We start from the raw sequence: 16,601 nt of genomic DNA on the forward strand, positions 1-16,601 counted from the left end.
TGGTATGTGACAGGATAACAGGAATATGTATTTTAACAGTCTCCTTTTACAGAAACTTAAATTGTATTTAATGTAAAAGTGAAAACGGTCTTCCTCAGACTGGAAGTTCATCTTTCCATTATTTATCTTTTGTGATAAAGTGGCATACATTGAAGTCCATCTGGATGGGCAACAGATCAAAACGAATGACGTGAAACAGAAATATATGCTACATGCCACTTGTTTCTATGATCCAATTTTTCTTAAACTTGATGCCATGTAGCTTACTAATCAATGCATTTATCATTCAGCAAACAGACGTAGATCCGAGTGGAAAATGAAGTGGGAGAGGAAATGAACGGAAATCATTCATCTCATAACACATGTTTGGGGGAAGAATTAAGGAGAACAGCAACAAACAGTCTCAAAATAATCTGAAATGTGTGACCACTATTTAAATAAACAGGACTTATAGTCAAAGAAACAGATTTGTAATTAAATCACTTCACCAGAGTGACACTTGGCAAGGAGAAGGGCAGGAGGGTGATAGGACAGAGCAGGGCCCAGTTGTTCTCACTCATTCCAAGAGCCAGAAAGACAGAGCCTCAGACACAAGACACAACAACATCATCACTCTGACAGCGTGACACCTTTCCAGGTTCCGTTCATGTCATGTCTTCGTGGCGCTGGGCAGAATAGTAGGTGTACTATGGAGAACAGTACGGAGGCTCCTTAAAAAACTAAAAATAGAGCTACCATATGATCCTGCAATCCCACTCTTGGGCACATACCCAGAGAAAACCGTAATTTGAAAATGTACTTGCACCCCAATGTTCATTGCACAACTATTTACAAGAGCCAGGACATGGAAGCAACCTAAATGTCCTTCAACAGGGGAATGGATAAAGAAGATGTGGTACATATATACAATGGAATACTACTCAGCCATAAAAAAGAATGAAATAATGTCATTTGCAACAATATGGATGGACCTAGAGATTGTCATACTGAGTGAAGTCAGACAGAGAAAGACAAATATCATATGATATCGCTTATATGTGGAATCTAAAAGAAATGAAACAAATGAACTTATTTACAAAACAGAAATACAGTCATAGATGTAGAAAACAAACTTATGGTTACCAAGGGAGAAAGGAGAGGGTGGGAAAGGATAAATTGGGAGACTGGACTGACATATACACACTACTATATATAAAACAGACAACCAAAAAGGACCTACTGTATAGCACAGGGAACTCTGCTCAATACTCTGTAATAATCTAAGTGGGAAAAGAATTTGGAAAAAAACAGATACATGTATGTGTATCACTGAATCACTTTGCTGTACAACTGAAACTAACACAGCATTGTTAATCAACTATAGTCCAGTAGAAAAGTAAAAAAGAAATTAAAGTTAAAAATAAAAATAATTCTGTGGGGTAAACCTACTAGCTTGAAAAGTTACAGTAAGCTGTGGAGCTCTATTTTTACTGCCTTGAGTATCATCTGACTGAGAACAGGGATGCAGTGTGATCCAGGACTACATCAAGCTGCCTGAGTGGAGAATCGCTCATTACTCTGCTCTCCCCTGGGTCCTGGAGGATCCTGGGGCCAATGAGACCACCCAGGAACTACAATGAATCATCCCCTAAGTCCTTCATGACAGATCAATCATGCATGGGGCATGCTTCAAAACACAGCAAAGCAGACTCTGGAGGAAAAAGAACAGGACTGTCTCCCCATTCGGAAGTTGAATCCCCTCTAGAACATTCCCTCCAAATCCTTTTCCTGACTGATTGACCCCCTCAGTGTCTCAGGAGCCCTTCTGCTTCATGAATCAGGACTTCTCTTGTCAGAATGAAACAGCCAGTTCTCAAGATTTATAAGTCCTTATGTATAGTGAAAAAAGATCCCACCTCCTTACAGGACTACTTCTGACCTCCGTAATCGTACTTCTCCCACATGATGGATGTGAACTCTATGAGCACCAGGAACTCGTCTGTGTGCAGAACAACTCTATCACCAAGTGCTACATGCTAGCAGATAGTTAGAACTCGATACGTCTTTGTTAGCTGAGTGAGTGAATGAATGACAAATGAATGGAGTCTCAAAGGCTTGAAAGTGCTGTTTCATAGAAAGAACGTTAGAATGTAGAGAACAATGAGTGAGAGCCAGCAAACCTGGATTCTAGCTTTACATCCATCTCAAAACTTGTAATATCTTAAGGCATATTTTGATATGAACACTCTGGTTTTTTTTTTTAATCTGAAAAGAGGAGTTTGGTTACTTTTAATCTAAATTATCATCAGACTCTGACATTGTGTCCTCTTAATGCTAGGTTATGCATTCTAGTACTAGATAGAACATATTTAATCCCTCCCCTAGCTCAACTCTCCAAATACTTGGGAAAAACTGTGATTTTATGCATAATATTTTTTCTCTAAGACATACATACTCTACATATGCTCCTAAATTTTTATAGAAAAATCGTTTTGAGCCTCTTCACCTCCCTGGGTTGTCCATTTCTTGGAATGCTTTGGTTTGTCAACAGTGCTTTTAAAATGCAACAGTTGGAACTAAACCCAACACTGCCAGCAAGTTGCAAGTTCTGAACAGTACAGACTGAAGGAAGACCATCACGTCACGAATGCTACACACAGTTTCTTCTTCCCACAAATATTTACTGTAGGGCTGCAATGCACCAGCCCAGCTCTGGGCGCTGTGGCTATAAACAAGGACAGAGGCAAAGCACTTCTTCCTTCTGTATCTTATTTTCAAGGAGGAGTAGACAGGTTAGGTAATTTTGGATTGGGATCTATATTAACCAAGTAAATAATACCAAGGAGTGGGACAGAAAGGGGGGTAGGGGGCTGCAGTACTAAGACAAATTCAGACAGGTGGGTAGAGCCAGACATATAAAGAAGTAGGGGGAAAGCATCACAGGTAAATGGAAACGGTAATCCTACCCCTGAGGCAGAACTGAGCTTCCTGTACCCAAAACTGAAGAAAAGCTCGCAGGTACTGGCCAAAGAAAACCCAGGAGACAGTTTATTACATGTAACGTAATTGTAGTGATTGACAGTTTGGCTAGTTCCAGTTTATCACAGTAGACTTGCCAGACAGGTTGGTCCTGTTAGTGAAAATCCCACAGAACCAAATTTGGTGGAGAGCATGGGGCAAGGAAAAGACTTAAAACAGAGCCTTCACCCATGTACGTTTGAAAAAATACACTTTCCATGAAAAAGGTGTGCTGGAGAGCTACTATATTTAAAGGTCTAGGGGCTAGGTGAGAAGATTTGATCTCTTCAGATACTGTCTAACACTGAGTCTTCCAAATACGATATTACATATTTAAGATGTATGCCTTTTATATTGTCATTCAGAATATTATAAAAAGAGTGAAATATGAATTAGCCAAGGGAGAGAGCCGTGTCAAAAGGATTCTGCAGTTTGCATTTGATATTGTTCAATTTTTAAAAAAATTAAAATACACTCTAAAGTATTAGATTTATTCATATTGCAAGGGATAGTTGTACTAAAAAAAGTCTTAAATATTAAAAGATCAGCTAGGTATGGAAATCTAAAGGGCTCGATTTAGAAGAATCAGAATTAGTCACTATCAGAGTAACTGTTAACAGTTGTAAAGTTAATTTAGCAGCTGAGATTAACCAATCCAGCAATGGCAGAGATGATTTATATATATATATATATATGTGGTATTAAAATAGGTTGTCATATCCTTTAAAAAAACAATGTGGCAAACACAAAATCTGTATTTAACCTCTTCAGGGACTCTTAGAACAAGCTGTACAAATTTATCAAGTGTGAAGGCAGGCTTTAGAACATAAAGCTTGACCATATACTGGTATTTTGAAGAACCCTAACACCAACCTTTAAGAGACTGTTAGTGACAGGTGGAAAGATCTCAAGGAGATTTGATCAAGGATGGGAAATTTAGGAAGAAACTGGTATTGGAGGTTGAAAAAAAGGGTGAACATTGTTAGTGGCAGAAAGTTTGGCAACACTCTCACGTATGATGAGAAAGTAGCTGAAGAGATTTACAGGCTGCATATGATAAGATACCAATGTAGAGACAAATGGAAAGAGAACTCCAGTTTTGAAGCAAAATTTAGAGGAAATATAAGGGAACCAGGCCTTGCTCCTTTTGCTTAGAAATAAACTTATTTTTCTATCCTTAGTCTCTCCCAGCAGAAGAGTTTCAAATTAAGAAAATGCCTCAGTGCAAATCTCAAATCCTGGTTCCTCTCAGGTAAACATCTCTGAGTTAAAACGAATTCAAGGGAATGATTATAAAAATTCTTCAGGGGGACTTCCCTGGTGGTCCAGTAGTTGAGAATCATCCTTCCAATGCCAGGGACACGGGTTCAATCCCTGACTGGGGAATGGAGATCCCACATGCCACAGGGCAACTAAGCCCATGTGCCATAACTAGAGAGCCCACGCGCCACAACTACTGAGCCCACGCGCCACAACTGGAGAGGAGCCCGCAAAGAAGATCCTGCATGTCACAATTAAGATGGAACACAGCCAAATATATAAATAAATAAGAAGAAATTAAAAAAAAAAAAACAACTCTAAGAGCTTAGAAGGATTAGAAGCAGTGCCTTGTAAACCCTTTCCAAGATCTTAAGAGCATCCCTGGAAAGTTCCCCCTGTTAAACATGGGGATTCTGAGAAGGTTAAGATCCTTGTCTCCAGCTGTCTCACAGGAAGCCAACATAGTTGAGTTGATCTTGAAGAAAATTTTGCATATGGCTTTTGTCTAATTAAATGGATTATAAATCAAAACACAGGAGACCTACAAAATGTTTAAGGAAATTGGTCAGCTTTGACTGAAAAGGACAGAGACAGTCCAAAGTGAAAAGAGGCCTTGGCCATTTTTTGTGAGCAGGAAGCAAGCTTGAGAGGGCTTCTCATCTGAAGGACAGACGGTATCTTATAGCAAAGAAAGAATAAGGAAAAGGGAATAACCAAGCGCTAGAGAGCAGAACCAAGAGCCTCAGGAAACTGCATCTGGGAGGCAGGAACAAGCCTAGTCAAAGAATGTGCAACAAGTACCCAGATTTCAGAACTATCATGGACCAGGGTCTGCTGTGAGTCTCTTATTTCTTTCTTCATGAATAGGAGTGTCTAGGGAGGTGATTCAACCTTTAAGTGTTGAGTGTGTAGCAGAGAGACAGTGTGTTTCTTTATTTTAGAATTCATCATATTGAAAACAACCATCCTAGAAGTACTGCACCCAAGAAGCCTCACTTGCACCTAGATAGCTTAGATGACAAGATCCTGGACTTGTTAGTTGATGAAAAAACGGATTGAGACCTGAGAGGGCTTGGGGAAAGGAATAATTGTAGTTTGCACCCTGGAATGCAAAGGAAGGTGTGTAAGTAATTGTGACCACAGGTGAGCTGTGGTGGCTTTAAAACATGAGCTCCAATTTATTTGACACTACTTCCATCAAAAGGTGGGCTTGGGCTTCCCTGGTGGTGCAGTGGTTGGGAGTCCACCTGCCGATGCAGGGGACACGGGTTCATGCCCCGGTCCGGGAAGATCCCACATGCCGCGGAGCGGCTGGGCCCGTGAGCCATGGCCGCTGAGCCTGCGCGTCCGGAGCCTGTGCTCTGCAACGGGAGAGGCCACAACAGTGAGAGGCCCGCGTACCGCAAAAAAAAAAAAAAAAAAAAAAAAAAAAAAGGTGGGCTCTATATCCACTGTCCTTGCATCTAGGTAGGAATGTGAGCAGCTGCTTTGACAAATAGGTTACTGCCTAAGAGATGCTGGGTGACTTCTGAGGCTGTAAAATGAAAATCAATGCAGCTTCTGATTTGTTTGTTGGAAAATTCACACTTAGAACTTTGTGTCTCCATGCAAGAAGTCTGGCTACCCTGAAGTACCATGCCTGCCGTGAAGATGGAGAGACATGAAGAGGTCATGTGTAGGTTATTCAGTGGGTGGTCCTAGTCTTCTAATAATCCCAGGTCAGGTGCCCAACATCGGAGTGAATGACCTCTCAGATAATCCCAGTCCCTAGCATTTGAGTCACCTCAGTGTCATCGACTGGGAGTCACAGACTGGAAGTCAGAGCCACGCACAGCAAAGCGTCTCAGTGTGTGCTGTCAAACACCTAACCCACAGAATTCATGGACATTATAAGATGGTTGCTTTAACCCATTAAATTTGGGGGCAATTCATTACACAGAAATAGCAACCAGAGTAGGATCTCATAGAGAAGTTGTGAGTTACCATGGAAAGCACATAAAACTATTCCTATTGGACATGTAGTATTTAACAATATTAGATATAATAACAATGATCGTTATAAATACATTTCATTATATATATTATATTAACGTCGAGATTAGAGAAAACTGCCTTTACCCTTATAGCGCATTCATTTAGCAGGCTGGGAAGAGAGATTATCTGTTAAGGCTGATTACCAGAAATTACATACTAAGCCCAGAATTTCTGCAGCTTGAGGCACCTGGGAGAACATGGTCACCTCCTTTGCTGACATCATACAAAGGCAGAGTAACTGACACCTATTAAATATCACCTGTAGTGTTAGCCAGTCCCTGTAAATCAACTCCCAAGGATCTCATATTCTGTTCTCCCAAGTCAAATTCAGCATAGTGGCTTTTTCTTAGGCATTTCTACTCTCCAAGTTATTTCACTGAATTTGAAAGCACTAATGTCCCTAAAGAATATCAGAAGAAAAAAAAAATAAAACTTTTCATAGAGCAATTCACTTAGAATTAAATCAGGCCAGCACCTCAGGTAAATGCTGTAGGTTCGACAGTTGTAATAAAGTCTTCACCCTTCAGTTGAAGACCATTTAAAAGATCTTCAGAACAATTTAAAAGATCTTCAGAACAATGTTACTTTGTTAAGAAGAGTGTTATTTTGATTTAGAAAAATGAAAAAAAAAAAAAAAAGACCATTTCCCTAAGTGCTCAGATATTCACAAGACAATCCTATGCATGTAAACTTTCAACAAACTTTCCCTTTCAGTATCATTGGTTATTTTAGTTTTTCATAGCATGGGCTATTCTACGTGATAACTAAAGAGTTGTTAAAATGAAAGGAAATTGAGAGCATCACCCCCATAAAGATGAAGAAAAGTAAAAAGAATTATCAAAGAGATATTTACAATACTTAAATTTAAAGGCCCATGAAATGTTGAGAAATAGTAGCATAAGTAAAGAACACTTGGCAATATGTTCATGGAACAGAAGTGAAAGATAGCATGCATTTTTCTACAAATTCTTTTGACACTAGAAAATTCTTGGTTTAGCAGCTGTGAGATTGACATTCAGACAGTAAAGAAAAGCCATAAGTTAGGTTTCACTTATCTAAGGCAAATAGAGAGTTTAAACACAGAAAGGTCAGAGTGTGGGCAAACTCTGAATAGCAATGAGCTAGCTTTTTATTTTCATTATTTTTTAACATCATCATTATTATGAAAGGCTCGATTTGGGTCTTCATCACTTCATCACTAAGGGAAGATACTAACTAATGGGTCTTATTCACTGCAAATAATAAACTATGTTGATGAAAAATAGGGATTTGATTCCTTTTCCCACTTTTATTTATCAAACACTTAATGGTATTTATTTTGTCTCAATGAATCTTCCTAGCATTTTAGAAATATTAACTCATTTTAATTCTCATAACTGTGAGGAATGTCTCACATTTGTCACTATTTACATATGAGGAAACTGTGGCACAAAGATGTCAAGTAATATTGCCGAGGTCCCACCACTAAAAGTGGCAAAGCTCACATTTGAACCCAATTAGTTTTCTTCCAGACACGTTTTTAACTACCTTGCTCTGTTGCCTCTCCACATGTAACATGCAAGAGATTTCTTCTAATTCTAAGCCATGACATTTCTATTATGCGCTCACTGGACACCAAACAGAATCCCTGAGTAAGAAGGTAACATTGCCAGTCACAGGCAAATCCTTTACTGTGTTATTGGCTAATGATAAGCAGATATCACTTCTTCCAAAACTTGAATGTACTACAGTAGTCGTTTCATACTAAATGGTCATAGAGAAAGTAGTTTTAGATTAAAACAAAACCATCTTGCTGGAATTTGAATTTTTAAAGCTTTGTAAAATTTACAATAACAAATCTCTTTCATATTTTGTAACTTTATGAAAATTAATTTTGAATAAAACTGGAAAGTAAAACTGCTATGGATCTAAGTCTGCACAACTGGAACACAACTTTCAGCCACCACGAAGCACTCACAGCCCTACACCACTGTGTGGAACTTGTTTAGCATTAAGTGTTTAGGTTTACAGGTAGGAATAATTACTCTCTGTTAAAAAATGTGACCATTTGTGAAAACACAGCCGGTGCCTCACTTAACAAATGTTTGTTCACTCTGTATCTCACGCCTGAGCTTTCCAGTGCCCTGCAGCACTGCGTGTCCAGCGGTTTCCTGGAGCCAGAATTCTTTCCTAAGAAGCTCTGTTTTTGATGTTGACATCAAAAGCACAAATCCTAAAGAATTCCAAGCGCTCCTGTGTATCAGAGCCTGTGTATTCTCTGGCAGCGGCTGGGGGAAGAGAGCCCTCTGCAATTGTCTTCTTTGCCTGCCGCATCCAGATTTGCACCAGATGATGAATGGAGCCATCACGTCAGGAACCCCACACCCAGAAACACTCTGCCTGCTTCTGCCTTTTGTTCTAAGAGCCAAGTCTCATCACCAGTTCCACCCTTGTGTCATGCCTATTTCAATTATTTAACAGGGTTGCAGAGACAGGGGAGAGAATTAGTATTGAATAGATGTCATTTCTCATCCCCACCTGGAGGTTATGAAGGCGGCTGCAAGTGGCTCGAGGTGATTTCGTGGAATGAGCCAGGGGAAAGCAATGCTCACACTGCCATCCTCCCCCTTCAGCGGTACCTCAAACCTAGAGATTCTAAATCCATCTTGGCATCCTCAATGCTCCCTTTGTGCTGCAAAGAATCGAGTTAAATGTTGGGTAATCAGCAAGTTCTAAACATCCTGATTAATAAAACATGGGTAGCTACACCTGCTCCTCCCATGATCCTAGACACTTCCGCATCAAGAATTTTGTTCTACAATCTTTCAAACACAGTGATCACACTGAGTCTCATTAAATCAGCCATAAATTCATAATAATTTCCAAAATCCACACCCGAGGAGTTTTAACAATCTACCTGCCTAACTGAGCCCACAATTTAAAAACTACCGACGAGGGTGTGTTGGCAATTACTTTTTTCATTTAATAGTCAATAAAATGTGTTATTCAGTCTTACTGATTAATGCAATTATCCACAACATCTGTTTTAAACAAGAAAAATTAATGTGAATTATGCTAATTTTGTTTCTGAAAGCAAATAATAATATGGAAATTTCCTGGTTTTCATTATAGAAAAGTCTTTCAATACTATTAGCATGCTCAGTGGAGTTCACGCTAAGCACATGGGACTCTAATACACAATTTAGACTCAGGAGAGTCCTTGGAAAGTGTACTTTTGGAAAAATGAAAAGTGAATTAGCCTTTCTACCCCCTGGCATTCTCCCTGTAGCGTTGGGCTCATTCCTGCTCAAAATGCATTTCACTTGGATAATACAGAGCATTCTGGGTAAATGCGCACAGGTTATTCATAAATTAATGTTTGTGATGGCTTTACCTGGAACCTGGCTCTCTCCAACCTCAGAGGTCGGCTGCTACACTTTGGCAAAGAATCATTTAGGACCCTGTCATGCTGTAAGTGACTTAACATCCAAACAAGAAAATGGCTTAACCAATAAAGAACATATATTGAATCATTTTGTTTGGTTTTGAACAAGGTTTGGTTTCTAGCAAGAATTGACCCCATGGCTCAACTGCCATCATGTAGAACGTAGGTTTTCTTTCTCTCCTTCTGTCCTGCCTGTTTCCAAGTCAGATTCAGCATCCACAGCATCTCTGGTCCCCTTGAAACGCCAACCTTTTCCCTCACAATATCCTGTTACAGACCTGAAGTCCTCATACAAACCATTCAAAAGAAGAGAGCTAGTCTACTCCAGAGGTTTTCAGGAAGAGTAAGGCTTCTCTTCCCAGGAAGTTTACTAAAGGCTCCATGTGTGCTATCGATTCTGATGGAGCTATGTTTCCAGTGCTGAGCCATTTCCTATGACAGAGTATTATGATATACGATTGGTTTAAGCCCATCAAGTCTGTCCTGAGTCACCTGGCTGAACATGGCAGGGCTGGTTCTCTGAGCACTGTTACTAGAAGGCAGAATGAATGATGGGCAGCAGACAGCAGGTGTCCACTGAAGGTGAGTCCCACCCTGCCTTAGCTAAACCTTTGGGGACAACCGTGTCCCTGGGTGTCCAGAGTGAAGCACGGTCACATGGTTATATTAAAGGAGTAACAGAAGAAAAGAAAAGGCTCTCACTTTTGAAATGAGATCTAGCAAACTTACTTTTTTCTGCGTTTACCAGTAAACATACTTTTTTCTCTAGGGGACAAGTTTGAGATGTTAAGTGAGTTTCTCAAGGTTAAAAGGCTTTGGTGAAGCCAGGACTGCATTTCAGGTACTCTGAATCTCAGTACAGTATCCTCCCTACCAAACTCTTTTGAGCATTATTATTTAGTTTCACCTTATTTTCTAAATTTTAATAAAATTAATTCTAGGTATATTCTATAAATTGGACCCATTTTATATTGCATCTAACCTATGAGTCATGGGCAGCTAACCCTAACAACAAGAAACCCAAACTCCCCCATTCAGAGGTTAGCAGCTTTGAGGGTTACATGAACTCTTTTAAGTTTGGGGATTGTAATTTTGTGCCTTGAAAGAAAAAAATCAGTAAATTCAGTAATAATAGAAAGGACAAAGAAAATGGCAGTCAGAAGGCCCATGTTTTTGTCCCAACTTTACCACTAACTACTCATACGACGTAAGCAAGTTATTCATCCTCTCTGGGTTTCAACTGTGGAATTAAGAATTTTTAAGGGACTTTCTGATTCTGGAACCCTTTGATCCACAAATTTTGGTTAAGCAATGGGAAAAGTCTGTGGTACCTTAATTGTAAAGAAACACATAGAATTTGGAACTAGATTTGGCTAATCTCAAATTAGGCTCTGGCCCTGAGATTAAATATGTTATTTAACTTTTATGATTTTTCTATGATTTTTACAATTCTAAAAATAGAATAAATCTATAATATATCCACTATTTCAAAATGAAGAATATTCCAAAAGCCATATTTTTTTCAATTCGCCAAAGTTCATGAAGGGATTGCCAAGTAAGAGATCAGCCACTACTTGGAGTAAGGAAGGGCATCCCTTTGGGCTATCACTGGAAAGACAAATAGAAGATCTTGAAAGGGGTATCCTAGGAAAAAGGAAGGGAAGTTAAAGATTCTTTAAAAAAAAAAAAAAAAGGAAAATTGAAGTAGAGAAATATCATAAAATTGTGAACGCAGGGAAGGAAAATGTACATATAAACAGAGGTTTATTTGTTTTTGTTTTCTTCTCCCCAAAACCCTTCTAAAGCACGGTTGTCATGCATGGTCAGTTTGAGAGTGAGGAAAAGTAGGAAGGAAAGGGTTCCAGCCTTTTCTCCTCTGACGTGGCCCCCATCATCTGAGGAATGATGGAGTGTGCTGATGGAGGCCTGGCAGCATGCAGGGCCAGTAGCAGTAACACTGGGCTTGGTCCCTGGTTTATCTCCACATTTGAAATACAATGGATCTTAGGGACATTTGCTTATAAATTCCACAAGGTCATGAGGAGTATGTGCTACAGGTTAACTAAACACTGGACTTTGTACAATCCTTATAATTTCCTGTTATAGAGTATGAAATTAAAATACCCCTGAGGTCTAAGAATTTGATTATTCCCCTTGTAAGAGACAGATGTCTTATAGGCCCAGATCCCTAGTGTGAATTAATTGCAGCCTAATAAGTGATGTTAATCTATGTAAAACAGAAGGAAAAGACTGGATTAATAGAAAAGTGGCCATTTGGAAAAGCATGCAGATGAGTGTTAAAGAAGCTAAACTGGTCAGTCTCTGTCTTCAGTGAGAGGAGGAGAGCTCTGGACAGGCCTGGAGCTATGGTGCTCATCAGAGGTGTGCTTCCCCCATGGCCTTCTCAACATCCCGGCTTTCTCCAGGTGTAGACGAACCAGCCCCACCCCAAACCATCTGACTTCCCTCCTGATTCCATGCTACGAAGGACGGTCTGATTACGAATTTCCTTTCCAGAACTTTCCTGCTTGCAGTCAAGCATTTCATCACTAAAATAAATATCTCCAGGTACAAATTAATAAATTTGACCAACTGCATTGTACATATACCTTCTGTAATTTTGATTAGTCCATTCACTTCGTAAGAGATGGATCATCTCTGGTTGTGCTGATAAAATCTTGTGTCTGAAGGCACACTACCCTTTAACTGCCCAAGGACCTCCAGGGCCGATGTCTCTGGAAGAGGAATCTGCATCCTTCCCTTGAGCACTAATACAAACTATGTCCAAACTGGATGGATTATGTTATTTTGTGTTTTGCACTTCCAGGGTTAGTTAACTAAATAGATAAATGATTATAATGTTATACCATGCAAAATACATCAAAATGTATATGCATTATAAAGCTTGGGGTTAGATTTATTATTTTTTTTTATTTTTATTTTTTTTTAACATCTTTATTGGGGTATAATTGCTTTACAATGGTGTGTTAGTTTCTGCTTTATAACAAAGTGAATCAGTTATACATATACATATGTTCCCATATCTCTTCCCTCTTGCGTCTCCCTCCCTCCCACCCCTCCAGGCTGTCACAAAGCACCAAGCCAATATCCCTGTGCCATGCGGCTGCTTCCAACTAGCTATCTACCTTACTACGTTTGTTAGTGTGTATATGTCCATGACTCTCTCTCGCCCTGTCACAGCTCACCCTTCCCCCTCCCCATAACCTCAAGTCCGTTCTCTAGGAGGTCTGCGTCTTTATTCCTGCCTTACCCCTAGGTTCTTCATGACATTTTTTTTTCTTAAATTCCATATATATGTGTTAGCATACGGTATTTGTCTTTTTCTTTCTGACTTACTTCACTCTGTATGACAGACTCTAGGTCTATCCACCTCATTACAAATAGCTCAATTTCGTTTCTTTTTATGGCTGAGTAATATTCCATTGTATATATGTGCCACATCTTCTTTATCCATTCATCCGATGATGGGCACTTAGGTTGTTTCCATCTCCGGGCTATTGTAAATAGAGCTGCAATGAACATTTTGGTACATGACTCTTTTTGAATTTCGGTTTTCTCAGGGTATATGCCCAGTAGTGGGATTGCTGGGTCATATGGTAGTTCTATTTGTAGCTTTTTAAGGAACCTCCATACTGTTCTCCATAGTGGCTGAACCAATTCACATTCCCACCAGCAGTGCAAGAGTGTTCCCTTTTCTCCACACCCTCTCCAGCATTTATTGTTTCTAGATTTTTTGATGATGGCCATTCTGACTGGTGTGAGATGATATCTCATTGTAGTTTTGATTTAGATTTATTATTTTTTAAGATCTTTGTCTATGTATTTTTTACAGCTTAAATCTTCTGGAGTGTAATAAGAGCTACGAAATAGTTTCCAAATTTTCTTTTTTATATGCCCAAAAACAAACAAAAAACTAGATGTAAAGTTAATAGATTAGTATATTTGAAAGACTCTAAGTTTCTAAAAGAACAAATTAAATTGACTCACATTTAAATTAGCAAAGTCTTAATTCTGAAATTAGATGGTTTGCCCCATATGCACATGTATTATTTGGATAACTTTAGCACAGGCAAAATACATTAAGGAAACTTCAAAGGAAGATACGTCTCATTTGTTCAACCATTAGGAAATGTCCCCATGTATACCAGATGTATTGCCTTCCTTTGGAGAGAATCAAGACTTGAAATTACAGAAATCATTGCCCTGAATAGATTCTTTTTGCTTTCCACACACAGGGTATGCTGTTTAATTTATTCAATTTAAATGGCATTCACAACTTTTCTGGACTATCTATTTAGTCCATCAAGACAAACAATTTAATGGCTCATAAGACTTAACAGTATGTTTCAATATACTCTTAAAGAGATACTAATTAACTCCATCCTATAGAAAACTAAGATGTACTTGAACCTGAAATGAACTTCCCTTTATGATGCTCAGAACTGTCTCTTTAAGAAAGTAATATATAAGCTGGGAATTTCCTTTATTTCTCTCATAATTAACCCAATTTTCCTATAGAATGTCCACTGACTCAAACTGTGACATAGTAAGTGTGTTTGCCCCTGAAGAAAACACAGCTGCTCATAAACGGAAACTTTTTCAAAAGACTTTTGAGGATTTCTAAAGATGTGGCTTAACATCAATATCAGGATAAAGATCGTGGCTATTTATATTTGAGGTTGAATAATTTCATTATTATTTCTAACAAGGAAACAACCAAGTGTGATTTATTTAAAAAGTCACATAAGCCACTCGAGCTTTTTCTGACTCATTGCCAAGTAGACATGAACAGCAGGAGATTTCTGGTGGTGACATAATGCCAAAGAAGGGGGTGGGAATCAAAACAGTGTTTTCATTTCCAAATATGGTTCAGATGTTGATCATTATGGATATTAAACAAAAGTGCCACCCAGTATTCTCATGTGAAGTTTCCTTCCAAATCATCTTAGGATCATGCAAAGAATCTAGATGATGAGTAAATAATGTATAATTTTCATAAATCTTGCTTTTAGCATTTTCATACCCATTTTCAGAATTGATCAGTGTCTCTCACTCCACTCCCCACCCAATAAACTTAAGAGATGGCTCTTTGATTGTCTAACAATCACATCACCAAGTCAAAAGAAAGCCATATCATAGAGAATAGTTCCAGTTAATACTTAGCTGATAAATTTCCTCACTTTGCAGATATTTCATTCTCAGAAACTCCACAAATACGCCATGAGCCTATGGCAGCGCAATGACTGGAGTAAAAGTGTCTGTCACTACATGAGTCAGGCACATCTTCCGACGTTTCCTACAAACTCTAGACATGTCACAATCTGCTTGCTCTTAGATGACATTTTCAAAATCAGTACAAAGAAAGTACAAAGAGGCTACACATGTCTTTTCTCCCTTGAAGGTGATTCGAGTTCATTACTCTCTTCCTCTCAGGCTCTCCTTCACACTCCACTCCCTTTGTTTCTTTCGTTTTGGTTTTGTTTCATTGCCCCTTCTGTCCCTACCATCCATTCTTAAGAAAAAAGAATGAACATGCAGAACTAGACATGGGGAAAGTTCATTTTCTACAAAGCTAATGGGTCCTGAGGACTAGACAACAGTTATGTTGAGGGAACAAGAGGATTACAGATTCTAGCATTCTGTCTCAAGATCCCTTTTAGGGGAACACAACATTTATAATATTTTCACCCAATATCCTTGAGTCTGCTCAATCTCCTTAAAAATGCTTGGAAATAAGTTCCCAGCATCTTTCAAGCAGTTTCACTTAGAACAGCCCCGGCTAGATTTCACTGCAAAATACAGCCTAAATGTAATAAGTTGAATATTCTATTTCTCTAGCCCATGTAAGTTTCAAATAACGCTTGAAGAAAAACAATACAAATGAAACAGACATCAAACAAAAGTAATCCACATACACCCCTGAGAATGAATACGGAAGCAGTAGATCGTATGAGGCAGTGAAGTCCCGTCCTAATTCATATTATGTCATCAGCAACACAGCTGTCACAGCTCTTACTTCTCTGTCACTTCGTTAAGAAAGTTATTTTCAAACATTCTAGCTTAAAGGGCAGTGGGCAAAATTAGCAGGCGTCAACAGCCCCACTGTCTGAAAATGAATGACAGCAATGTCACAGCCATCCAGGGCAGCCCTGGGAGCCATCCGAGTCCAAAGTGACTCCGTAGGATGTTTAGACAAAGAGAAGTTTTTATCTTTCAAGCAGCAACTGTCCTCAAGGATTTGGTTCCTTCGTTCAGAAAATAAAGGTTACACTTAATACGTTTCCGTTAGTTACCAATGATTCCCTTCCAATGGACCATCACACACTGAGAGGGGCAGCCCAGCTGCTCTTAAGCCGTGGCCACTCCTGGGGGCACACAGAGCAGTGCTGGCTGCAGCTGGCTTGGCTGTCCTAGTTGATCAAATCAAACCTCCTCTTACCTCGACTTCCTTGTTCTTCTCTTTGTTTCTGCCCATTGAACTTCTCCCATTGCTGGCCGTCTCCCGGGTGGGGATTACGGAAATCTGGTGGAGGGGCATACTGGCAGGGCTGCAGGTGGCCAGTCCCTGACTGGATGCCTTATCTCTTCACTCGCCCTGAGGGGCCCACCTGCACAATTGTTCATATCCTGGCTTTGCCAAGCTCAGTTCTAAACAAAAAGGGGGAAAAGAGTGTTTGAGACACTGTGCAGCAGAAGCCAGGGTCTCTGGCCAAAATGTCAAACACACTGAAAGGGAATGGAAAAGAAATGCAAGAGCAAATAATCCAGGGAGGGTTGCATCTCAAAAGAACGATTTACTGCAAGTCATAACTGCACCGCTTTGTCACTGGAGCATCCCCTCTCCCCTAAGAGCATTGTGGGAGAC

The 16,601-nt window shown here is 39.4% G+C and overlaps 1 protein-coding gene across 3 annotated transcripts in view; it reads right to left on the reverse strand.

The window, feature by feature from the left end:
* The window catches only part of MARCHF1 (membrane associated ring-CH-type finger 1), a gene marked incomplete at both ends in the record, with an annotated part of 462,063 nt that extends 445,789 nt beyond the window's left edge, over positions 1-16,274 (reverse strand). For all 3 annotated transcript variants that reach the window (XM_082652936.1, XM_082652934.1, XM_082652935.1), the window contains one exon: positions 16,176-16,274. In XM_082652936.1, coding sequence (XP_082509062.1) covers positions 16,176-16,274 — 99 coding nt within the window. The remainder of the gene's footprint in view (positions 1-16,175) is intronic.
* Between the last annotated feature and the right edge of the window lie 327 nt (positions 16,275-16,601).

This window comes from Grampus griseus (genome assembly GCF_964374135.1).
Source record: "Grampus griseus genome assembly, chromosome: 4".
Lineage (NCBI taxonomy): Eukaryota > Metazoa > Chordata > Mammalia > Artiodactyla > Delphinidae > Grampus > Grampus griseus.